The 27,811-nt window shown below is 37.5% G+C and overlaps 1 protein-coding gene across 8 annotated transcripts in view; it reads right to left on the bottom strand.

The window, feature by feature from the left end:
- znf609b (zinc finger protein 609b) overlaps window positions 1–27,811 on the bottom strand; it is a 64,061-nt gene that overhangs the window by 29,175 nt on the left and 7,075 nt on the right. For 3 of the 8 annotated variants that reach the window (XM_077712636.1, XM_077712638.1, XM_077712633.1), the window contains exon 2: window positions 10,818–11,704. The exons of 1 other annotated variant lie outside the window; for it this stretch is intronic. In XM_077712636.1, coding sequence (XP_077568762.1) covers window positions 10,818–11,576 — 759 coding nt within the window. In that variant the 5' untranslated portion in view covers window positions 11,577–11,704. Of the gene's footprint in view, window positions 1–10,817; window positions 11,705–19,888; window positions 19,966–24,842; window positions 25,287–26,391; window positions 26,450–27,811 lie in introns of those variants that run through there. 4 more of the 8 variants (XM_077712635.1, XM_077712637.1, XM_077712634.1 and 1 more) reach the window with 4 other exon arrangements.

The following is a 27,811-nucleotide window of genomic DNA, read 5'->3' on the forward strand; positions in this document are numbered from 1 at the left end:
ATTGGTATTGGTGTGTCAATTATGAATAAAGGGCACCGCGAATTGAAGCGTAGCAGTCACAACAACATTAAAGCCTATGACTTCACAAGCACCTTATTGTTTACGTTAAAGCAGGTGAGGGGAGGCAGAAGAGAGGAAAATCGTGGCTGCATTTGAGACATTTGAGGCATTTGATAACCCAGTTTTAAATGATTTCTTCATAGTGAGCAGGCGGATAAAAAAAAATAAAAAAAGCCGATACCAATATGTGTCAAATTGCCAAATATTGGCCCGACCATTTTCGGTCCATCACTAGTGTGTGTAACATAAATTTATGTTGTTGATGTTGTGGGTGTTTTGGGGGGGTTATTTCATTTTCATTTTAAAAGCTTAAAAAATATTTTGCCCGTCACTTTTTTTTTTCCTCAGTACAGCTACATACATATTTCATACAACAATTGGTATAATTTATAGGGTTTAAGTGGGTAGTTTTATAGCTTGTGGAATGATTTTTTTGGAGGGTGGATAAACGTGGGTGTGGTGTTTCACAACTTAAGTATCAAGAAATCCTGTCAAATAAGTCCCATTTGCTCTGATGTGTAAAGCTACCCATATTCTGTCAAGTAGAATCCATTGCATCATGAATGTTTGACATTGGTCCCAAAGGACGAACGTGTTTTCCCTTTAACTTCTTTCACTGGTATAATGCCTTTTCGAAACCCTTTTAAGAGTGAAATAGAAAGGGCCGCAAGCAAGTGCATGAGTGGAGAGAAGGGGAAGGGAATAATCACAAGGGCCTAGCTGTCTCAGTGAATTACAATGAGGGGAAAAAAATCCTTTCATCTCAGACGTGTTCTTGCAGGCAAAAAAAGATGAATGCACAGCCATACTGTGACAAATATAAAAACATATATTTGTCATAAAAAAGCAACTAAATACAGTGTTGTCCAAGTATCTAATAAAATTTGCAGACCAGTGTATGTGTAAAGACATTTAATTATGTTCGAAATGGATGAGAAAAAAAATGCATAGAAGACATGCGGTTTGGGAATGGCCATATCAGCCCTGCAACAAAGTAACATAATGGAGTTCTTCAAATTGCTCATTAAAAATGGCTTGCTTATTTGAGTTTACACACATTGTTAAAACTGACCAAAAGAAAGTTGTTTTACATGAAGTGTTTGTTGATGTGACAAACATTACTGTTAAACCTTGTTGCATGGGCTGTTGAAGTCTGCTCTGAGAATATTAAAAAAAAAAAAGATCAAATTATAATTGATGATTGAATACACTGAAAATGTCTTTTTAGTGAGCTTTAAATGAGTTTTTAACTTACTTCCATAGGAACAAGATATTTGTTACATATATGAATGTGTTACTGTAGGCAAACAAATATTTTTGAACAAATCATAATTCAACTTTTGCACTAAATATAAGTTTGTTGCTGTCGGCCTTAGGTGCTCCACAATGGTCTCGGAAAAGTGCCCGGAAAGAGGGCTTTTGGTTAAAAGGGCTGTGCCGTTTCGCATGGCGACCATTGTGCCTCTGCGGCCGGCTCTATGGTCCAACTAAAGTGCACTAACTATTGAGCCTTTTCGTAACCTTAAAATTTTGTATGTAGAAGCATTTGTATGTAGAGGTAAAAACTTTTCGTAACCTTAATATTTTGTATGTAGAAGCATTTGTATGTAGAGGTAAAAACTTTTCGTAACCTTAATATTTTGTATGTAGAAGCATTTGTATGTAGAGGTTCAACAGTATATAGGTACAACCCATATATACACAATTATTTGACGGATGAAAACCGATCAAATAGGGTGATGAAGATGAGGATTTTTGTTCCTACAGATCCGTTGTACTTCATGCTATATACCATACTGAATAGTCACCAAAGAATATTCAATTGAGGGACATATCGTTATCAATTGTTGGGGCACATTTATTACTCAAACACTCAAAAGGTTCACACAAAAGGAGCTTTAATGAAGCAGTTGTAAAAGAGTGAATGTGTGCACACAGTCACACAAAACAAAGGCTCCAGCAGCCCAATTGCCCTTGTGATGATCAGCAATAGCATAAAAAGGATGGCTATACAAGCTGAGTGACATGCAGCAGCAATTTAGTCAAACTGCCTCGTCATGCATGCCTTCTCTGATAAGGAAGAACGGGTGGTTTCAGCAGAAAATTGCTATGTCTGACCTGCTCTACAGTCTCCAAACTATTTTGTCACTGTGGTCCCAAAGCTTTACAGCTCAATGGTTAGCCAGAAAGTCTGTCTAAGCTTGACTCACAGAAACTTAGAATTTTTGTACCTTATTTCCATTCAAACATTCATTAGCAGAAAGAAAATGAGGTCTGCTTTTGTGACTCATTGAAATTGAGTTGACATTCAGTTGATTCAAGTGGCAGCTTTTAGAGCTCTTTGGTCCACATTCTGTTGAGATCTTATTTTCCCATTACTTCCAGGGGCATCCTTTTGGTGTCTATCTAACCAAACTCAACCTTCAAAACAGGTCAAAACGCCTCTATGAAGAAAAAATAGAGTCATACCTCTACTTACAAAATTAATTGGGTCCAAGACCTTTTTCATAAATTGAAAATTTAAAAAAAGTAGGTGTACTTTCTGTAAAATAAATTTCTGCAAATGTGTTCCACGGAAGATGTGGTGAAACACAAAAATTAGAGAAAATTATAAGGAATTATGATTTATTAATGTTCAAGGTTGAGGTTTACCCATGTTGACAATTGACAATTAATGGCCTCTCTAATCTTTTCAAGTAGGTGAACTTGCACAATTGGTGGTTGACTTAATACTTATTTGCCCCACTGTACATGTGTGTGTGTGTGTGTATGCACGCGCATATCCAATTATTCTGAAGACTGTGGTGTTCAGGCCCAACTTAGTGTACGTGCATTACTTTTACAGCCATTGTGTGAGTAGAAGACACACCACAAAACTGTTTTTGCTCCAAAGTAGTGCCAGCAATTGTATCTATTTTGACTTGTTAACTTCTTAACTATAGTTTCCTACCAGAGTGACTACATTTCTTTTAGGCAGCGAAAGAGTATTAATCTTAAGAAAACAATAGATGGAAGGGAAACATTCTGCAAATGTATCAAATGTATTGTAAATGTAATCATATAAGGGTGCCAACCTCAATCCAGCCATAGGAAATTACAACCCCATTTGAGCCACCTCTTGCCTTGCTGGTAGAAAATTCCAATAGTGGGGGAAAGCCATGTCTGTTCCTCCCCACTGTGTGGGTTTTGTTCTGTTAATCAGACCACATGCCTCAAGGACTCAGGAATCCAAGAGCTCTGTGCCAGCTCCTCTCATAGCTGCAGCAGCGTGTGACATAGTACTATTCAGTGTATAGCGGGTTAAAGAGTCTATCCATTCATAACACTGCCCATTTATCCCCAGGCAATTTCTTACCCCCACTCAAAATCCCACCACACACCAGAGACACCCTCTCGTCTTCCTCATTTCACGATGAAAAAAGAAAACAAAAAAACATTTGATCTGTCTGCTGGAGAAAACCTGAGACATTCCACAGTGCCCCTATCAGAGATAAGCTTCTTTTTTTAAGATCAATCTTTGATCAAATAAAACATCACTCAAAGCCTTTCATGAATAGAATTGTGTTTTTTTTACAGCTCTGCTCCTTTTTTAAACCAACATCCATTGCAAAAAGATACGGAATCCTTAACGTGATAACATTCAAATGAAAATATAACGTAAATACGTGTTATTTCTCCATGCTTTCCTACACAGAACTATTGCTGCTCATACAGTGAGGGGAGAAATGAGGCACACTGGAAATCTGTAGGCTAACAATGGAAGACAGCTGCTCTTGCTGCACATGTCTTTCATGAGCTGAATTAGTTGCACAAGCCTTTGCTCCCTTCCCCCCACAAGTCTCAACTCTCAGCAGGCTGATCCAGACACAGTAATACACTTCATGGAAAGCTTAGGCGAGAGGGAGGGAGGGTTTCTGGGAGACAAAGCATAACAGAGGCTTTGTTTGACAGGTCTGTAATTGCTTTCTGTTAATACAAACAAACAAATATGTACATCTACAAATAAGCCAGCTATGATTTAAAATTTAAAAAAATCAAAGATTTCCTTATTGTTATTATAAAAGAAAAATGATACTGTTTAAACTATTGAAAACCTTAAATGCTATGACCAAATACTTGGCTTTGTCTTTGGGGTTTAGCAAACTCTTATATACAAGGAAACTGTCGCAAATCTTTCTGAATTAACGGACAAAAATAAGTGGGGGAACGTTGACATGGTATAACAACAACAACAACAACAACAACAAAAGAATAGTATTTTTCAATTTCCAAATATTTTAGTGTTACATTGTAGGCTTTTCAAACATTTCATGAATGTTTTCTCATTAAATAAGGATTCATGGCAGGTGTGGCTGAAGTACATTACATCACTTTTGACCTTCTCTATTTTAGATAGGTGCCAATGGTCACAATTTTTAGAAATATAAATTTGTAGGAACTGATTTTTTTTCCACAATTAGAAGAAAGCATCAAAAGATTCCATATTATGCAAACATAGGGTTTAAATTGGTACCTTATACATAAACTGTACTGTAAGTAATTATTTACTTATATCTAATAGGGTTAAAGCCTTATTTTGTCGGCCCAATACAATGCATGGTTGAAATTAGGCAGCTGTGGCTATTTGAAGGCTGGCTACAGGTATGATTAGAAATTCACGTTTGTTAGCATAAATTAGAATATTTAAAGAGCTCATTCATTTAAAGACCATAATAGGCTCTACTTTAAAGGTATTGCAGAATTGTACATGCATGAATGAACAAAACTCATTCCTCGCAAGACTCAACTCATCTGCGCACACACAGAACTCAACATTGAGAACAAGCTTAAGGTATTTTCATAGCACTCTTCGTGAATATGCCTTTCCAGGCTGGCTTTCAAAAAAAAAAAAAAAACAACAAGAGTCGAAGAATAACAGTTGGTTGCGCAGTGGCTGTTCAACAGTTAGTGGCATTTTAGATTTACGTGCATGACAACAATCAACAATGTCAAGGTGACCACAGTTAGTTTAAGACTGATTGTAATTACCAATGTGGTGCCACTTGATAAGGATTTGTATTATCCTTGTAATTACCCCAAACCATAGGGTGCCTGGTCTGCTCGTTAATCTCAAACAATGACTGCCAACACCATGTAAGGATGCTTGCATTTCAGAGTCGCAATGGATAAGAAGAACGAAAAGATAAATGTTTTTTTACTGAGAACATCCAAATCCAAATGACATACATCTAGAATATGTCAACCCTTGTCAAGACAAGTGAACTTAAATATATTATTATAACTAAGCAAATGTAAATATAAATAGTAGGTAAAAGACTTCACTCAATCTGTCATTAACAGCAATGCCGTAGTGGCTAAACTCCTTCATTAAAGTGCAGCCATTCTATCCGCTCCTCTTTTCTCAAAGTAGCACTACCAATGTAATTTTCCGTGAGAGCTGCTCCATTTATCAAGGGCAGTGCCAGATCAAGGCAGCTGAGGAATGCCTGACGCCTTTACAAATGTATAATGAGAGGTGGGAGAATGAGCTGCACTCAGAAGTGGATACTACTAGTATGAAGAAACTGGAGATTTATTCAGCATCTGTGATTCAATGGTTGGGGGAGCTTTCAAATCATACAATATCAATGAAACTACATTATCACAACCAAATCAAACAGAAAAGGATTGCTAGGCATACTAATTGATATTATTATTAATGCACAGTACAAGACAGGTATGCATTGCAAATTAATCGTCTGAGTACACTCCTGAATCCCCAATTTTATTTCCAAATCCCCTTCCACTAAATGATTTCTTTAAATTATACTGCAAGGGGATTTGAAAAGCAGGAGTATGCCTTTAATACAGCATGAATACTTCACAAATTTAAAACTATAAATGCAGTCCACATTACTCAAAATACTCAAAAAATGGTTTGCAATTGCCCACTATTATCCAAACAAAAAAAAGAGTATAGCAAGTGCCCAATAATACAAATGAAAATAAAAAAGTAATGATCTCAAATTTCTTGGAACAAAAAACCTTAACTGTTTTGCATTATTTTATTTATTTTTTATACATTTTTCATTAATCCCCCAAACCAGGACAGGCCTACCTGCCTCCAAAATGCTATCTGACTGAATATTGTAACACCTCTAATCCTGATAATCTTATAAAAATGTATCTAAACAAAATGAGAAGCCTGAATTGTTTCATACTTTAGAATGTCAAATGATTGTGTTTTTGGACAAGCACGAATGGTACTGGATCTGCCATGAATGATTCATACTGACATCAATTTCAAAAAGGGTTGTTGGGGGACGAGTTTGCTTTTGTTGTAGGGGGGTGTCATAATATATTACGGTGTGAGACGTATTTACTCAGACGAACAGACGTGATTATCTATGTCACTCAGAGTGTCATGAATAGTTGACGGCAGCATGCTGTAGTTGCCTGGTAAACTTACCTATGTGGTGGCTATTTAAGTGGGGGCACATTGTGCAAGTTCCTTTGTTATTTTGGTTTCCATGTCCCCCACAAACATGAGATGTCAAGTTTTCACTCTCTCTAGCATAACCTAGAACACTATTCACTTAAAGACTAACAGAAAACATTTTGTTGACAAATCCCCCAAACTTAAAACATTAAACAAGAATGGATTGAATCGGAAAACATTAGGAAGGAAGCCATTGATCACCAAAGAAAAAACATTTCTGAAAAAAACTGTTGGAGGTTCCAACTACTGGCAAAATATTTTGTGGATGATGAAAGTTCATTTGTATGGGAACAACACCCAACACAATGTGGGGAAGGAAAAATGACACAGCAAATCACCATCATAATGTTCACACAAGGAAGGATGTGTTTTGCTACCACTAGGTTTGAATAGTTCATTATAATTATTAGGAAAAATAATTATGGGAATTCAAAATGTTTTGCAAAGAGATTCGAGCTAGTATGTCCAGTTGTAGCACGAAAGAGGGTGTGTTTTGCAGCAAGACGATGATTCAAAACAGAAAGATACTGAACCATTGTATGCGTTGTTGTTGAGATTTGTGATCTGACAAACAAATGTCAGAAATATCAGCGGTAGGCATGAGGAATTTAATGCCATGTGTCAAGGATGTCATACTGCAGCAGCCAAGGCTAGGAAAGCTACGGAGTCTGAAGCAGCAAGCTCTACTTTCACAAGGATATTGTATCAATTTCATGTCTAATTTTAATCGCAACATTAGCAATGGTTCTGAAATATTAACTTAAAGAAAATGAAAATTAGAGATATCACTAAAAACATACATTGTATATTCATCAAACTGCAATGTTGCGGGGCAGAATTGAACTTTGAGCAAATCTGACAACTAATTGAAAAAGGTCGCTTAATTTTATACTGAATTTTCCTCTCAAAACTGCCTTCTTTACAGTCAAATGCATTTCCTGCACATCTGAAAAGCCGTCACCTGGTATGTCTCTAACGGACAATTTGCAACAACGGTGACAATTTGCATCATGCACATCATCAATAATCAATGCAGAGATGTTAATTCAGTTTTTTTTTCTCAAACCGCTAATGGCCAAGAGTATCATTCATCGTCCATGATGTATGTATTTTTGGTGGTCTAGAGGTGCTATTGAAGGAAGCAGCATGGGGTCCATTCCCAATTAATGATGAATCCCAGTGACTGAGCTCATTGGCTTCCATTAATGGCACTAGACACCCAATTCAGCAACAGTATAACATTCATTTCAAATAGATTAGACGTCTACAAGTGACACTTAAATTCACAGCAGAAGAATGAAAACAGCCATATAGTTGGAAGTTTATCATCAACAATTGCACTAAATGCGTAACTTATGATTTGTTCTGATTGTAATCCTCCCATGGCATTCTGGTGATACTAATGAATGTGCATATGACTTGTATATGAAAGTTGATCCTGGTCAAATAGAGAGAGACAGTTCGGTATAATTGCTTTGACAAATAGTAGCCATTCAACGTAGTGTGCAGATAAAAGTCCTCATCGCGTGTGTCTGATATGAAGAGTTCGGCCAAGTGGGCGAGTTCGTCGTCCAATATCCATCTCACTGTTGGAGTGAGAGTTGTCACCGGGGTATTCCAAGAACTTGATGCCAGCTTTGGAGAAAGCTGTAACTACAGAACTACAGTTCTTTCTAGTCTTTCGGAAGCTGCTGTGCCACTGTAGTTCTTGCCCGGATGTATTGATGTTCCGTTTCATGAAGTGAAAGCACCAAAACGGACCTCCATGAAAATGTTCAATTTTGATTTCCTCTGTAAGCTTTTTTGCCCTTAGTCGAATGTGACTCTAGAGACGCTTCTCCCCGCTGCTCTTTCCGAGTCTTTCAAATCTCTCCCTGCAAATCCTAAATGGCAGCTCCAAGTACTTTGAGGGAAACTGTAGTTCAGGTATGACATTGAACTCTCCTTATTGCCACAAAAACTAGTAGATCCCTTTTCACGCTTGCTATAATCTCCTTACTCCTTGATCTGATAGTGTTCCTTTTTGTGTTAAAAAAAGGCATTTGTGCTTGGGACTAGATCATACAACTTGTTAGGGATTGGTATTGTTGTGTTTTTCCCCAATGTGACCTGTCCCTGAGATTGCCCATTGAGTTTACCTGGTGTATCTCCTGCTTGCTGCCTCTCGTTTGACCCAGGTGTTTGTCTCATCAAACCATGTCTATCTATTTAAACCCTGTGTTTGTCAGTCCTTGTCGGATCGTCTGTTTGTCATGCCCGTGTCCTGTGATCCTCGTTTGCCCAAGTCCTTCCTGTTAGGTTTGATTTGATACCAAAGTCTGTTTGTTAGAGCACTCTACTCCCAGTCTTGCCTGCTTTCTGCATTTGGGTTCGACCATGTTTCACGATACGTCCTTCCTTGACACGACTCATCTCTCTTACTATTGTATTTTGCGCTGCGGCGAGACCCCCTTCACACTGGTTTGCCACTAGTGTGAAAACCTGCCACATGGCGTGTGCTCCCACTCTTTCTGTCACTATCACACATGCGCACATCACACTTCCACGCACATAGAACTTGCAGGAACACTTGATAACACTTGCAGTACTCTGAAAAAGCATGCAAAAATGACCCCCCTAAAAAAAACTGAAAAATAATCGGCGAGACAGCAAAGCTGCACCAGGTACATACAGCTTTGTAGCAAGGAACAACCGGATATGTCTATTAAAATTGCACAACATTAGGAGGGACTTGTCGCAAACTTTACGGAATACAAATGGCCACAGTTGGTGCAGGGTTTCATTCTATTAGATCAAGAGGACATCTTTTCGCTAATCTAGTGTCTTACAAGCATAATCAGTTGATGGCAGTCAGGTACTCCCAGTGAAGAAACCTGATTGGTCAAACTTTTTTTATATATTCATACACAAATCGAGTGGGTAGGGAAAAATTGCCAAAGGAAAATTTGACTGCGGGAAGTCGGAGTGGGAATCGAACTGCCGACCCACTCTTCTTAAAATGGACATAATCAGGGAAGACAAATACCGGCCACATAAATTCACTAATATATTATTTACATCCCTTTTAACAGTAAATATTTACCTAACCTATTCCGGAATCAATGGTGTGGCATGTTATATAAAGTCGAGCCTTCATATCAATCGCCTCGTGTAATTGAATATAGAGCCCAATTTTTCATTAGACCACCAGTGGATTAGGACCGGTGTTAATGGTTTCCTATGAAATTCATCAAGGCATTGAGACAATCTTTCTCAAATGTCCTTGAACAACAAACAATTCAGGGCAAGGTGTCCTGGATTTAAGGAATCAAATAGGCTTCTTTCCACACCATCCCCCCTGCTAGGTTTAGAGCAGCAGGGAAACGATGAAGGCTTGCTTTACACAAGCTCCCTCCCCCACAGACTGACTGCTCCGACAGGCATAGCTAGAGCTTGTGGGATTAAGAATGGAACACGATGACAGACAAAAACTGTCCTCAGCACCGCCCTGCTCTTCTGTCTTCTAAATTGTGAGAGCATGAAAAGGGTGCTTGGAGGCATACAATAGAGATAGTGATAGATCAGCTCCATGAGTGAACAAGATAAGTATGACTGAATAGGTACACAGATCATTATGTTGTTCGAATATCACAATGTGACAGCGTCCAAATTGTTACCAGAGTTAAAACAAGATGGAATGTGTTAACTTTCTGCTTAATGCAGCTCTTGTTTCAGGATACCCTCAACTTTTCAGTTCTGTAAATACATATTTTAGAACCACAAAAAGATACATATTGATTCTCTTAAAGATAATACCAAGAAACAGGATTCTGAGGATATTTTTCTGAAGGTAAAGGCAAATAATGGAAAACAATCATGTTGATACTGTGTATATTACTTTCATCCTCCTCAGAAGTGTACTTTGTAAATACCCCCAATCCTAGACCAATTCCGTGTTTCTGCACAATGCTAATCTTAATCAGACCCAAATAAATATTTACTAAGTTGCAGCAAATGTTTGCTAGGTCTACAAAAGTAGTATATTGTGAATGAATTTGAAACCCACTAATATTTAAACCCACTAAAAAATACAACAACCTGACGTCAAACTCTCGTATTCTGAATTGTTATGGCATAGTAAATGACAATTTCCCACCAAAAGACCCAAATTCCACAAATTTGAAATCAAATTCTGAGACAAAATGTAATGTAAAAACTGTAATGTAAAAACTACATTTGACAAAGAACTACAGCCATTAAAGGAAAAACAAATTACATTAATCAATAAAAATAAACATACCTTTTCATTTTTCACTTTCATCAAGGTCTTGCATTCAGAATTAGTATTTTCAATCTCCTCTGGATCAGGTTTTGTGGTTAATGCTGGTAACATCCCAACAGTTTCAAGAGCAATATTCCCAATTTGATTTGCTTCTACTAAATCTGTAGATTGTGTGCCTTCAGAGGGAGTATTACGACAGTTCCCCAGAGTAACTTGGACTTGGGACGCAACCTCATTCTCCACCGCAGCAATGGGAACAACTGCTGCTCCCTCTGTTTTGTCCTTTTTACTTTTGCCTGTCGCCCCTTCTTTGTCCTTTTTCCCACTCAGAGCACCCCTGGAGGTTTTGCCTGCTTTTTCTATGTTCTTCCCAGAGGTCAAATTGTTGCCTGCAACCACTGCACTCACTGCAGTCCCTGTTGGCTCGCCTTGAGTCCGTCCTGCAGTATCCTTTTTCCCACCATCTCCAGTTGAAGCTTTGCTACTATTGTCTTTAGAGTTTTTACTGCGCTTGTATTTGGATTTGCTTTCTTTGCCTTGAGTGCCAGACACTGGACTAACAAACCTGATGTTGTCGGGCAATGCTGCTACTGCATTGGGTGGTGCCGCCATGCCGTCCTTGGTGCCAGACATCTCAAGTTTGTCTTTTTCTAAGTCAGCGTCGAGGTCAATAATCAGATTTCCAACGCCAATATCCCATTCATCCCCGCTGTCGTAAGTGTCCACCGCATTAGAGTCCACACCTTTCCCGCCTGCAGTGCCACCACTTAGGGACATTTTAGTGCCAACGGCCCAGGATTGCCTCAGTAAGGTCCAACGCTATCACGGACGGTTGGGACTCAGGGGCTGGGGTTAAAGAATCTTCACGGTCTAATCGTTTCTGCTCCATTTGGCCACATTTTGCTCTGAAAAGAAGAACACAATTCAATATAGTCAAACCAGTCACACAAAAATATTGAACCTATCATTTTTCATTGGTTACAAAAGACTGTTTTAACACATGAAAGAAATTCTGGATGATCACTCTGCAAATCCCTATGATGCTACACACTGTTGTGACAGCCTCTCTTTCTTCTAAATCACTTCCTACTGTTACCATGACAACTGTGTGAAATGAAGCCTAAATCCTGCTATGACAGCCAAGGTGTCCTCATTGCACAGAAGGAATGGCTTTTTTCATAAGGTACTGACTGCCGTTAGTGCCGTTACTGATGAACTCCCAAACTGTCTGTGGGCTGTGCTTTTTCAACCGAAGTGATACTGGTAATCTTACAAAACCTGTCTTTAAAAGATAATGATAAGATAAAAGAGCTTATGTCAACGACGCCCCTCTGTTGTCCAAAGTACAGATTTAATTAATCTTAAAATATTTCAAATGAATTATAGACAGATCCTAAGACATACCATTGAGATAATGTGGTCTTTTAAACCCTGAATATTAGTTGAATATTTAAGATAGAGTTGAATGAGCCATTTTATTTAAATGCAATATTAAAGTTTCTCAAAAATCCCAAGTTTAAGACTTATTTGTTGGCAATAATTTGTTAGACCATGTATGAACAAAACCCATTCTCACTAGTCAAATATGACAACAAAACTGAAATCGAAACAGCAGCTGTCATCGTCATTACAATATACAAGTGATGGGAACGGGAAATCTAAGTCTGAAACAGAATCCGTTAGATCATCTGCTCAATTAAATTCTTTCTGATTCTTGCTTCATAACCGTTGCGCAAGATTACTTCAGATACGACAAGTAGTTATGTGTGGCAATCATTATATTTTACTACAAAGCCACACTGTTGTAATATAAGCAGAATGTGGCTTGGCATCACCTTGCTGACATAAGCAGGACAGTCCCTGAAAAAGAAATGGCTAGGGTGGGAGAATGTATTGCTCCAAGCCTGTACCTCTTGGCATTAAAAGTGCCTTCACTGATCAGCAAATTACCCATGCCATGGCCACTAACATTGACCTATACCAGGTCAGGTGTTTGCCTTTTAACTTTGAGCTAAAACAATCTGGAAGCTCATTTTCTTGGAGGAGATGAGATGATGATTTCTATACCCAAATCGAAAGGGGGATCTGTTAAATTACAGCACACGATTTGTGTCAGTCATCTCAGATGTGTTTGTTTGCTGGTGTTGTTGACAATACTTTCACTTTGCTTGATAGATTTATAACTTGCCATTTAGATGTAACAACAAACTGTTAACTTATAATAGTTCTGTGATGTATTCCCTTAGCTCGCATGGCAACATCTTTGCAGACTCAAGGTTTCCAGGCATTCAATCTTGGTTCTAAGCCTTGCTTCTCACAACAACAATTTCTTTAAATTCTCTGCCTAAGAGTGAGCTATAATTTTAAAATCATGTCTGTAACTTAACACCTGTTATCCTGAATTAGTCATGCCTTGGTTTTAGCAAAAGAAGCCTATCATGTGATTATTACAACCAAAAATAAAAACTGATTATATCTACAACTTCAAATGACATCTTAACATCGAAGGACGCAAACCCAACCCACATGGTCTAGTTTCTGCTTTTAAAACTGACTTTCCATACTTAAAGATTGTGTAACGTTAGATCAAAAAGGTGAAGGCAGCAAGTTGAATAAAATATTCTATGTTAAAACTGTCTCTGACTTGACAGTAGACAATTATTTAAATGTTCTTTTGACAAAGTATACCTTTATAAACTCTAATTGTATTTATTACTTGAAAACAGACTTTGGGCAGAGAACTTGCCATTACACATGGATAACCCTCTTCAGCTTTGTAAAGACTTCTTGATAGGAGCATACAACTAAGGTTGGAAATGAAAATAAAGGCCATATCACGTTCTACAAGGAATTCTTCTAGACAACAGAAGCAGACATATGGGCATATACTTAAACAAAACAAGGCTTAACAGGAATTGAAATGTCACTGTCAGTGGGAACTGAAACCACACTGCCTGTGCCGAAGTCAGGCCAAGTCACCACATCACGTTCAGTTAGTCTTCCCAAAAGGATATGGCTGCATGGCTAGGTGATATAAAAAAGAAAACAACTTATCTTTCCAAATCGGACAATGTTTAATTATGCTTTCTCACCACTTTTACTCGCACTGCAATGTTTGAATATTGTCAGGCCCTCAAATCACATCGCCCTGTAGACACTGCAGATGTCAACAGTGAGTGCATAATTGCCATTTATCATTATTTTTTATTTGTAAAATATGTACTTACTCAATTCACTGTTAATTATTGTTAATTATGTTGTTATATTTTGATGTCAATGTGTTAAGTCATTTAGGATATGGTGATGGTTAGACGTTAGACCTCTTTGACAGCCAGAAATCTTGCTTGTTTGTTGGAGACCAAATACTTATTTTCCACTCTAATTTGGAATTAAATTCTTTAAAAATCAAACAATGTGATTTTTTTCCTTTTTCCACATTCTGTTTCTCATGGTCTACCCATGTTGACAATTACAGGCCTCTCTTATCTTTTCAAGTAAGAGAACTTGCACAATTGGTAGTTGAACAAATACTTATTTGCCACACTGTACCTCCATAGAGTAGAAATACCCCCCAAAAAACTGAATCTCAAAAGCTTGTGTTCTTCTGTTTTGAATGAAAATGTGTAGGATTGTATCATTGACAGCTGTCACGTGACTAATGACACTTTTAATCTCAACAATGCTTCTAACGTCATTAATCATGTGAGTTTTTGCTCGCTCATGATAGCTCAGAATTATAGAATTAACATGCGGCGTTTTTTTTTTTTTTTTTTAATCGGAGCGTCTGATAACCTTCTGACTACCAGTAGTTCAAATTTGTCCACTATGGAGGACATTTGTAAACCTAAACATCTCCCACCCAGTGCATCCAATTGCTGGTAGTCAGGAGGATATGAGGAAATTAATTTAAAACTGGGATATTCCCGTTCAGATGCAGCCATGCTTCTCTTTCTCCTGCCTACTGTCGCATGCTCAATTGACAGTCACGGCTATCATAAAAGACCTGCCACAGCTGCTTGTTAGGGATCTTTTATCTTGAACATATCAAGTGACTTGCCGCGACTTTGGCTCAATTCGGCTTGGATTGTTGGTAATGTAATAGATTCTCTCACTCAGAACTCAGAGACACCAACCACACCCCACACACAACTCTCTCTCAGCGCCAGTGTGTTAACTCTTTAAGCACGCATACAAATGCAACGCTAGACAAATTAAGTTGAATTGTACATTGGCGGTTATGCAACATTTATCAACATGTAGGTTTTAAGAATCCTCAATATATTTCTTAATACATGGGTGAAATAGTTCACTTTGCCTTGCTCATTTCTTTAGTATATCAACACATACTCTAGTGTGATTTAATAAAGTTCAATAAAGTTCAGTGCTTGGATTAGTATTTTTTTACACCAATTTTTACACTTTTTGCAAATGAACATCAGCTCCAAATATCAGTTCTGGGCCTCCTCTAACTACTAATAATTGGTATTGGAAAAGAAAAACCCATATTGGTCGATCTCTACTATACATGCGCAAATTATGACAAGCGTTTTACGTGGTTGTATAGCTCAATAGGTTAATGTGTAATAGCGTTTGAGCGTGAATAGATTTATTTTAGGTTAAGGATGAAATCCAGTCATTAACAAGGGGCTTTTGTTTGATATCTAATTATTCAACTTTACAAAAAAAGCGACACAAGAAACACGATAGGTTCAGTACAATATTTACAAACGTATTTTGTTATGTTCTTTTCTGGTTCAAAACTATGTTTGGTGTGAGTACTTTGGCCAATTTAAGAAGCAGCTGCTGTAATTACATTTTACCAAAATACTGCTCCTTCTCTCAGTGAAGCCCCAAAGCTTCAAATCACCTTTGATACAAAAAGACAAAGCCTTAACATTTCAGAGGGCTTCATTCGCTTATTACTAGTTAGTGCCCATCCAATTTTTCTCCAGCTCATGGAGCATTTAATCTAATTTCTTAAAGACAGTTGCATTCAAAGAGCTTGGAACAACCACTTTATTAGGGTGAGCTTCGAAAGTCCCTTTGAGTGCTCCAAAGCTTATGAAAATTTGAGAACGCTCATTATTAAGGGTTCTTCTACCGTCATTCATATGTCTGCTAAAAACAAGTTAATGACAGGTATTAGACAATTGAGAGATCCAGCTGTCCCTGTTTGACTGTGAAAACAGTTCTGTGGTCTAATTTGTCCAACACCTCCACAAAAGAGAGGTTGTAACTCTATCGGCAGTTGACCTACTGTACCGCCCTCAGCTGGAACTGCTATGCAATCCCTTTTTAAAATGCCCCCACTGAGGGAAATATCCCAGTGAGCAAAAGGCATCCAAGTTGTGCAACACCCACAGTGCTTGCCATTTTTCACATATCCAGTTTCATTTAGTTATCTATGAGAAGGGGGCACTTCGGGTGAAATCCGCTTTGAACTTGAAAACATATTTATCAAGAAAAGGAACACTATCATAAATTTTGTGGACAAATGACAAAAGGGAATTAGTGGACCACTTCATTCTTGTGTGGACAAAGGTATATGGTAATGCTACAGATGAATGTAAATAATTCTGTTCCAGATCAACAATTGGAGAGATGGTTGCGAAACAAAAAATGTGCAATGTTCAAGCTCACCACAAGACAAATCAAGATCGATATAATTTGATATTTAGTTTGGATGCTCAAATCACTTGCTCCTCTGGAAAAAGTTCATATTGATTTATATGGATGAAGCATATTCTTTTCCAAACTGGTATAAATATGTGAATGACACCAATAACTAATAATAGCTTATTCATATTTTTCATTTAGTAATCAGCAGGTAGCCCAAATATGACCTAATTTCTACAAACACAAAAAACAAAACAAAAAAGTCCTTTTAGCTTTTCCCCTCAGGGGTTGTTCCAGCAAAACAGACAATTTGCTGTAGTTTGTTCGCCAGATCAGTTTATCAAATTGCAATTTTTCTAAAGAAAATCCTTTTTTGAGTAAGTGTTTTTTAAATGGAAACTTTAGTCATAGCTGAGTGCATGATAAAAGATAATTGGTATATGCATACAAAGGATTAAGTACCAACAGACCTACAATATGACTGAACATGTAGGAGCTTGAAGTCCTTCAAAAGAGATTAGTCGTGTTTTAGATGGTTCCTTTAGTTTCATGAAATAATTACTCCATCTCATTTTATAGGATGTGTATGGGAGATAAAAAAATAGAGAGAAAAACTAACATTTGAGGAGTCTACAAACTAATCTCTGAGCATGTGCATTGTATTCAGAACCAATGAAAAATAGTTAGCGGAGACAAACGGAAAGAGTTTTGGAAGTGTGAAAAACGTTTCTATATGATAGGTTATTGTAATAACAAGTGGAAAAATTAAACTATGAAGGAGAGCTTTATATCCACACCGTATTTCCACACTATAAGGCTCACCTAAAAGCCTCCATTTTTTTCCAAAAGCTCACTATGCGCCTAATAATCCAGAGTGCCTTGTATATACGGACCAATATGAAAATTGTTATCACGATAAAATCAAGAATAGGATAGATCATCCTTTACAGGTCTCGCAACTACGGTAAGCGACCTGTGACTTCATTTTCCCTTGTGCGCGGTTCATGCTGGCATATATAGTTCTTTTGTCAATCCACCCGGTAGAACGGCGAGCACACTAATTCGGTGTTTGCCGTCATTCCGAGTGGACAGAAGAACTCCAGCCACTAGATTGGCATCAACAGAGCATTCAAAGTGAGACAGCGAACTATATATTTTATATATGGATCAATATTGAGCCGCAACAGGTCTCGGCAAGCATCCGCCAAGTCCATTATCCCCCTTGGTAGACAGCGCAGGACAATATACACCATCTATCTGCCTTTGGATCTAAAATGCCTGAGCTGATATATCAGTTTCATCTGTGGTTTGAGCTTTCAGGAAGGCAGGAATTGTCACTCAGCTGCCAGACAACCAAAGCGACACAGACTCGATTAATGACGACTTTGATTAGACGGAGCCTCGATGATGGCTGCCCTATTCGCCCAGCTGTTCAATTCGGACATTGAAGACAAATAATTTGAATCATAGATGAGGAATGAACTGATGAAGTGAGATTTTCGTTTTTCTTTTGTGTTTACAGTTGAACAAGGTTGGTCATATTGTGAATATGGACGTCAACAGCTGAATGTCATTGTGTACGTGAAAGCACGCACAGTTCACCCGCCCTGAAAAACAGGGGTTGAGTTATTATTGTTATTGCTTTGCACTATTAGGAGTGTTACTATATTGTGATTGCACTAACGTTAATGTACCGTAACAGCATCAGATTTTTTTTATGTGTTCACTGAATGGAGGAAAAGTCTCCTTCCATTATGTGATATAAATGTTGCACTACAGGTTATACCTTGCTCTTGTTAAAAGATAAAGTGTGTCACAAAATACTAATACTTTACCTCAGAGAAAATAATAAAACAGTTGTTTGTTCATTTTGGGAGGGATTGGAGTTGTCAGAAAGCTGATTTGCAATCTTTTAATACAGTTTGGCTGCCCTCTGACTGTTTTTTAACATCTCTTTTAGTGCAGCACCGTCTAATGGATGCATATTAACGTAACTCCACCCTCTACTGTAGCGCCTTATAATGTGGTGCGCCTTATAGTGTGGAAAATACTGTGTATATATGGTCTATATTAACCATGATATTCGAGGGATTGCGGAATATATGTGTATACACACACATTGGAGTATTAGCATTGTTAGATTAAGGTTAATGGTGAAAGACAATGTACTAACCACTTTGGCTTGATATGAATTATAAGGATAGTTTCCAAAATGCAATCTTCACGGTTAAAAGGTGAAACTTGCTGCTTTATAGGATTGGTAAACAATGCAAAACATATCACAAAACACAACGAACATATCGTGTGTGAAGGAAGATAAGGCAACGAGTCCACTCTTTGCACCGAGTGTAAAGGTCACAGTTACTAGCTAAGTGTGCACATTTCATAATAAGAGCATATCATGTTCAAAACTGTAGATGTCGACTCAAACATATCAAGTTCAATACTAAAATAGAATTCAAATGATAGCCATCATGAAAAATCTGATTGGTAAAAAATAAAATAATTTGGTTTTTAAATATTGGTAACACGAGCACTTTGCAAAGAATCATTTTGGATCTAATTATTGTTTTTGATGGGCTCTTATTGGCTGAAAATGAAAATTACATTACATTACATTTCAGGGATTTCATATTCAATGCTAAACTAGGTTTCAAGTTATAATATATATCTATTTATAATTAATACAGTTTGCATGTTATATTCAAGAGTTACCATTTATTATATTTCAATTCATGGTTTATCAGAATGTATTGTCAAAGAGGAAAAGGAAACTTGTTTTGCGAGTCAAGCAAAAGCATGCTGTGGAATGGAGCCAGTGACCTTGCAGCTGGTGTAAAATTAAACAAATAACAAGACTGGGATTACTAAGCACTTACTATTTTTCATTGCAACTTCAAAACTTTCATTCCACTTCGAGACTGTTGTCGAGGCTGTACGAATAAATGCAACTTGATTTAATTTGAATATAAGGCAGGAAAAAATAGTGGTGTGGTTCTGCTCCAAGGGTTCAGTGAATCTCGGCAAGGGTGTCAAAACTACAGTTTTAGGCCCACCCAGGCATTAATGGCCTGCAGCAAATTATGAAAAAATCATTGACTATTGAAGTCCAGGGTGTATTCTGTATGGAGCCAGAGGATGTTTGCCTCAAGTTTTTCTAACTCAGTTCGTCGAGACATTGTCTCCAAAGTCGAGTCATGACGGTTGTCAAGTTATTTTCTCCCGAGTTTTATTCGAGTCTCACACCAAGCGAGTTAAGTCAGACTCTGTGATTGTATTCTTGAAGTCCAAGTGAAGTTGTAAATCATCAGATTTGTGACTCAAGATGAAGTCTGAATCCTACAAATCCAATTGTCTGGCTAAAACGTTAAACCCAGATTATCAAGATTTTTTTTAAAAAATATTAAGAATGAAGCATTATTTTAAGAATTACTGTGTCATACTGTTGACATCCTGAGTCTGCTAATACTAACCTGAAGAACAGAACAGCTTTCACTGTCATTGCACATACCACAAGTATGGAGCAAGAGAACATCATTCCAGTTTCAACCTGCCTTAAGAACAGTAAAGACAGATTAAGACAGTAGTCCGAGGTTTTCTCTGCAATAGCATAAACTATATAATCAACCCTAACTGTGGTGCGACAACAAACTAAACCATATCTTCAGATGAGTAGAGAATATAGTATATTTCACTTTATAGTTATTATAACGTTTGCTACTTAATCATTGACTGCCATCCAGCAGAGATTATTATTAGTAAGCACTAGAAAAACAGTTTGGAATAAAATTCAATGTTGTCTGGCTCACCCCCTTGGAATCTGACAAGATTTGATTTGTTGCAGGTTGGTGTGCTAAGTCAGTCTCAGAGCCTCTGTGAGGAAAAAATGGCAAATAAGACTCTACTGCAACGCTTCATTACTCATTTTTACAGACAGAACGTTTACTAGCGGTCAGCAAAGAAAAATGTCCATAAACTGAAATTTTGGAATTTAGAAATGGCTGGGCACAGCATACTGATAGTGTGGTGAGAAATCATGAATAACATTTTGGTAAATGTGTTTGTAAAACTGAGGTAACTGACCAGACACTATCTATATCTGTCATAGTACAAAAAAGACCTCTGTCACTATATATATTCCTTCATTCATTTTCTGAACCACTTATCCTCGAGAGTCGTGGGGGGTGATGGAGCCTATCCCAGCTAATTAGGGACAACAGACGGGGATACCCTGAATTGGTGGCCAGCCAATTGCAGGGCACAAGGAGATATACAACCATTCACACTCATACCTGGGGACAATTTAAAGTGCCTAACCGGTATATCTTGCATGTTTTGGGATGTGGGAGGAAACCGGAGTTCCAGAGAAAACCCACACAAGCACGCAAAGAACATGCCAACTCAACAGTGAGGACACACCTGGGATTGACTTACAGGTGGACCTACGACCCCAGAAAGTAAGACTGATGTGCTGACCATTCGGCCGCTGATATTTATTAGTAATATGATAGCAGAAGAAACTAGTAAAACTGACACAATACCAACCATAACCACAGTTGCAGGGGTCTACTGACAACCAAAAATAATCATATCTACTACTACACTTTGGCTATAATTCATACGAAAAATGGTTGACTTTTAAACTGAAATTGAACAGCAAAAAGGATTCACCCCCACATGCCTCAAACACAAAAAGGTGGTCTCTACTTGTGTGCTACCTTTTTTTAGCATGAACTTTTACCCTGCTTTAAGTTTATTGCACCAGTTAAACATTAAATGTCAATACCCGAAGAGTCGGCTTTGCATATTCGCAGGACTTACGAAACGAGCACTGCTGCAAATATGCCAGAATCGCAAATACCTAGAACTGCGGACAATGCCTCATTTTGATATATCTACGCTGACATTTCAATATGTTCAAGCTCCTTAAAACTGCTCACAGTGGCTTATTTTGATGTCTAAAACTAGGAAAGTTAGGTTAGGCTATGAATCTTAACACTCTGGGTACACTTCTGACCCATTTGTCATACTGGCAACCTTTCAATGTAACTTAGGTGTGCAGTGTGGGTGAACACAACACAAGGATTCTCAAGTAAAAAACTTATTTTCAGCACAGGTTACTCACATAATACTAAAAAAACGCATCAGGTAATGTTTGCTGGCTTCTAACTAAGGCACAGACATGGTTTCAGCGGGCAGCAACCCATAAAAACCTAGCAATACTAACCGCTAGTCACATCGAGGCTGCATTTAATGGGGAAAAAACAAAGGTGGCTGCAGGTAGTGGGCCTGCGTGAACCCGTAACACACATTGTAGCGAGAAGGGACTGATATAGTCTGAGAAGATGTGTTGAACCAAGGAGCCAAACATTTACATTTATTCATCAGCCAAAACACATGTATGTAAGTTGTGTTCTAAGCAATCCGCGAATTGAGTGAAGTAGTGACTCGAGAAAAATATGCGAATGTGAAATTGCGAATTTGCATGGGTCCACTCTACTTGTAGCCAACAGATGACACAATCCGCAGTTGTAAAATAAAATAGGTTGCATGGAGATTACTCATGAAACATCAAATGTATGTAGCTCATTGAAAACACTAAAGGACAGTGCTAAGCAATGCACATGCAAAAAAATAAACTGAATTTTCTTTGCAATAATCTTTGCTATTTCTGCAATTTACAGGCCAAACACCTGAGAGAGTGAGCAATAACATTCCTGTTGCAGGATCAAAGGAAAAAAGTACCGAGATCACAGTGGATGAAGATGTATAAGCCAGGACAATCGTGGTCATTGTTTTTTTTGTATAATTTTTTAAATGTACAGATCGTGCACCAAGTAAAGCCAAGGATAACTTTGGCTGGCATTAAGTTGACTTTCATATGCAAAAGAAGATACCAGTGCAAAGTACACAGATCCTCACATACTGAACTTAACAATGATTAGCAATGAATATTCAATGTCCACAGCAACAAAAACTGTTGAGTAAGGGCCATATTTGTCACACCCAACGTCTCGGTTACATGACGCAATACAACAGTTTTGCTTGTACATCACAGGTGCGAAGGCAGTAGTGAAAATAGGCCTTTTGCCTCAAGTTTAAGCTTTGCCATGTTTCCATCATAAATGTCAGTAAGACGATCATTAATTTCAACATAACTAGACCTTCACTAACATTTTAGGACAAGTGACTATAGTGAAATAAAATACTGTTTATATGTCAAAACAAATTCAAATGCTAGCTGATGAAATGCTATGCTTATTTGCCCGTTTTTAAAGTATACCAGTGTGGTATGCAAGTTCACAGTGCTCATAGGTCACTGATATTAAGATGATGAACAGCATAATTATGCTCCGTTATGATATTTTACAATGACCGCTGAAAGACAATTATTCAAGTATTCATTGGGTTCATTCTATGGCTTGAAAATGTCACAAACCCACTTAAAATGCTAATATCTACCACAGTCACTGAAGATCATTTGCACTTCTGGTAAATTGCAAATCTTCTAGTAAACCAGCTTGTAATCACATATTATACCCACTGGTACGGAATTAAAGGGTTAAAAAAACAAAACACAAAGGCCACTATTCTAAATAGTTTCCTGACAATCTTCTTTTACTGCACAACAAATTACATTCTCTCCATTCAGGGGGGTCAGTATAGGCTCTACGGTATTGCTGCAGAATTCCACTGAGTCACTGAGAGCACATTACTGGCACGCTTGCTGTTATAGAGAAATCCAAGTGTTGCACATGTCTATCTAATAACCCACCACAGTCAGGCTTCTCATGACAAGAACACAACAGGCCACCGCTGAGTGACTAATAAACTGTCTCACTGTTTGCACCACTGACAGTTGATGTTTTCATGTAAATGTCTAACTAGAGAGAGGGCACGGACAACCATTAACCTCAAATAACTGCCTGCATGCCTTTCTCCCAGTGGCAGGTCAACATGACGCAGAGTTAACTAGAGATGTCCTTGCAATCTAATCAAGCCCCATGACATGATCTCTGATCTACTTAATTCTCGATGTTACTACTATGTTACCCCTGAAAATTGTAGAAATCATTTATTTTTATTTTACTTGGCTGGATACAGGAGTAAAATGGCTCCTAAATGAGAATTAGAAATGTACAGCAAATCTTTCTAGGCGAGATCCAATACTTTCATTTACACATTGCCTTCCATTTACCTTGGAGATCAGCGTGTGGGGATGGTGGTAACAGTCAAGCTAAGAACCATTCATTTATGAAGTCGCAAAACAAGGTATTGACACTCCAAAATCTATTCTCCAAATACATGTTTATAAACAAATATGCAGAGATAAAAAACTAAAGAGAAAAAAAAGAACAGCAAACTGGCATTGCTGTGGCCTCCATGTTGGGAAGGTTCGACATTGACATTCCTGTCGAGTCATTGAAAAGTAAATCATAACTTGCAGATTTCTCAATAGATTTTGCATTAAGTCTATTTTTAGTCAATGCCAAAACATGTGCCATCAAATCTGTGACAATAGAACCCTATGTTTCCGCTCCATAAAGAAGGGTAATTTTGTTATCTCTGCAAGTGTTCATTGATTTTCAAAAAATAAATTATAATATTGTTCTTGTACCTTCTTTGTCAGTTAAAATAATTGTGTATCTGTCACCCTACTTGTGTTTTGTTCTCCATGTGACCAATCACAAAAGCACAAAATAAAGTTAATCTTTAATTCTGTTAGAATTGGTGCTGATATCCTTACAGAAAAAATACAGGCAGTGATTCAGTTAACGTGTAAGATATAGCAACAAAAAACCTTCTTGAGTAATGGAGTGACTCAATTAAAAATGCTGACAGAAATGGTTTATCTTTGTGCAATACAAAGCATCTAGATGTAAGCACGTCCATATTAAAGTGTTTGCAGAGCTGTCCAAGAGGAAATTCCCAGGAGGTGTTTCCAACTTGATGATCAATTGCTGTGAGTACAGAAATCCCCTACCCAGGTGTTTTTTTGATTTGCTTTGATGATTTCCTTATCTGCTTCCTTCTGAATGAAACTTGGGAAACAACTGTGTTGCAAAACAGTGTTTCTGAATTACAGGTCAGAAAGCTTTTCACAGTCATCTTAGAGAAAATCATGTAAAGAAAAAAATGGATGTGTTTTTTCCTGTTAAAAATGATAATTCAAATGAAGGTGACTACTGACAAAGACTACTTCAGGGTCTCCTGTGGATAAAAGTGATCTGTTGCATTTATGGAACCCCATGACTAAAACATTACCCTGCTCTGACAAGATATGACACTTCTGCAAAATGTGTGTCTGAGTGCTGGGGGACCGTTTATTCTTCTCTCTTATGAGAGCCCACAACCGTCTTTTACTGATTTAATTAACAGAATACATCAAACAAAACATGCCGTTAATCCATGACATTTTAAAACTACCTTTTTCTTGCGACTTGTCCTTTGTCCGACAGCCCTAACAAATAATCAAACACTTGTCCATCAACATTACTTGTGCCTAGCATATTTTGCTTGAAGATCTATTGGTATTTCAGATAAGCCGTCTTACTTTTCCTTTAGTTCTCTTTATTTTCGACATGTATATTATCACTGCAGACCGATGCATCACTATTGTTTCATACCACAACTCCCTTTAATGACTTTTATGGGCTTTTAAGATGATGTCTTGGATTGAATGATGCAACAATGTATTTCACATGGAAAAAAAACAACTGCAGTAATATCCCTGCTTACAAATGCTACTACACACAAAATATTCATGTTAAAGCCTCAATGCCAAACCTTTTGCTTCAAGATAAGAAAAAAAATCAAGATAACAAAACGTCAAATGAGATCAAACATCCTCTGAAACGTAAATGCACTTCCTGTTAGTATCAGTATCTTTTTAACTGTTGTGGTAGTTTCTATTTGATGGGTTATCTTCTAACAAGTCCCATTGGCTATAAGGAATCTTCGTCTCCATGATGCCGGAAACGGGGTTTGCATGCTGTATAGGAGAGCCAGCCCGTGAAAGTGTAGCGGGTATGAGCACTACTGTCCGAACAAAAGCCCTCTTTAACGGCACTTTTTCTTTTATTTACCCGACATTGTGGAGTACTTACTGCCTATAATTCACTGAGATAGGCTCCAGCACCCCCCCCCCTTGTGAAGCCAAGTGGAATGGAAATTGAAAGAAGTTATCATTTATTAGTTTGAAAGGAAAAGTTTAAATTATCTGGTATCTTTTAGAACTACTGAATAGCCTGTTTAAAAAAGTATTGGTTCATAGGCAATGTTTTATCTCTCATTTGATTTCATTTTCTGAAGCACTTTATCCACACTGTCGGTCGTGGGGGTGCTGGAGCCTTGGCAAAAAACAAATAAATAAATCAAGATTGGCAGGTCAATCTTTTTAAAAATTAGTGATAAGTACCCTTGTTTAGAGTTTGAATTTACTATACAGCTCCCCAAAATACATAAAACATATTCTTTTGTAACACCATTCATAAATCAATGTTGCAGCCAGTGCTAAGCTCAACTTGTTTACCATCAGGTATGCGGGTGAAGGGCAGGAGGCTAAATTAAAATGTTGTTAGCATTTACAAAGCTAAAAATGGATTATGTGGTCACCACTTTTGTAGGTCCCTAATACACCACACGCTGTGATTCACTAATCTGAGGTAGAGATTTGCTGCTTCAGCTGAGTGACTAAATGTCTTATCTCTGGTGAATCAGTAAAGACACCTAACTTTCCAACAACGAGATCTGTTGAATTGAAGTATGACTGGTTATGCATTCATCCAAAGTACAAGTGGTTTTGTCATAAGCTCCAACACCTTCACCGCACAAAGTTCAGAATAAAAAAATATGCTGTCTGCATCAGAACTAAAAAAAAACATCCCTTATCAGTATTAAATGTATCAGAAGGAGAAAGAATTTTGGTTCGTCCAAATTTTTAAAGAACTTACTTGTAAATGAAAAGTTCTCTTACCGGGTTCAGAAAGATGGAGTAATGTTAGTCTGCTTTTTGTTAGTTAAGGAATCACCACCTGAAGAGATGATTAATAATGTTGGTATTTGCAACACTTTGACTCTGTTTAAAACTAAATACATTGTACAAGAGCTACTACAATCATATCGTATAGCAATTTATTATCCTAATCATTATTTCATCAAATAATCAGACACACTGTCACATTACAAAAGATTTAACGAGATGCAATTGGTAGATAAGTAATACGGCCACTGAGAGCTTTGGATACAGGAAAATAGAATAAAAATTGTGTCAACAATTTATCCGGTGAAAAACATTGTGCCAAACAAATCATCGTTAACGAGACTCCTCTCCATAATTTCTGGTTTGGCCATCTGATCAGTTTTAGAAGTTTTTATCCTGCTGGTTATAACGCCCCTCTTCATTGGCCATGTGTTTACACTCAAGTGAGATGGCTCTCACGTCTAAATTAATTGTGTTCTCCGTATTGCAATTTGAATGTTTTTTTTAAGGGGGTCGCATTTTGTTTAAAAAGCATTTACAGCCATTCAGACTCCTCAGAATTTTGTACTATGTTAACTTTGTCTTTCATGAACAAAATGCTTTTGGAGAAAAAAAAGTAGACCTGCTTGGAAAATCGGCTGTTCATTCGATTTCATTTCTTTTTACTTTAATGAGAGAGATCATTTTGAAAGGGGTTAATAAATGAGTTAATGATCAATGTTCCTGATTGGGCACGCCAATCTTGTTTAATAGCAAACATGTATTTATATATAAAAGACATGGTGAAGAATTAACGGTGTCTCAATCGGATGTTCAAGCAGCAGTGGAAAAGCAATCAGACCAAAAATGCTATTGCTACGTCTAGACTGCAAGTCACAAGCCACAACCATGTTGACTCTAACTTTGCAAACTCCAACACATGTTCACCAGCCCTTTTAGCATTGTATACATTAGAATATACAGCCCAAAAAGCACTATAATAGTGCACTCACTTTAACACTTTGATCAAATACTTCAATATTTCAAATACTAATCAATGCACACATGATTACCAAAGAATGCAATAAGTGCAAATAACTAAAATAAATATACCATAGTGATTGAAGTAGAACAGCAGTATGCCGACCATGTAACCAGTAAAAAAAAGTATTACAAACCAGATGCGAAGAAAATTATAGGACTATCTATCAGAAAAGTACTGTAAATCCAATACATAATAGGATTATATCACACGACGGATGTATTGTTGAACCATGCAAATCTAGAGCCCATTATCTCTGACCTGCAGCATTAAGAGCAACTGAACCAAGAGTATTTAACAAGGCCATGCTGCTTCTAAATGGCAGCACTCAAAACAATGTTATCGCTTGGATGGAAAATTAGTTTAATACAGAATGTTTTCTAAAATAAATTT

Source organism: Stigmatopora nigra, chromosome 3 (genome assembly GCF_051989575.1).
Source record: "Stigmatopora nigra isolate UIUO_SnigA chromosome 3, RoL_Snig_1.1, whole genome shotgun sequence".
NCBI lineage: Eukaryota > Metazoa > Chordata > Actinopteri > Syngnathiformes > Syngnathidae > Stigmatopora > Stigmatopora nigra.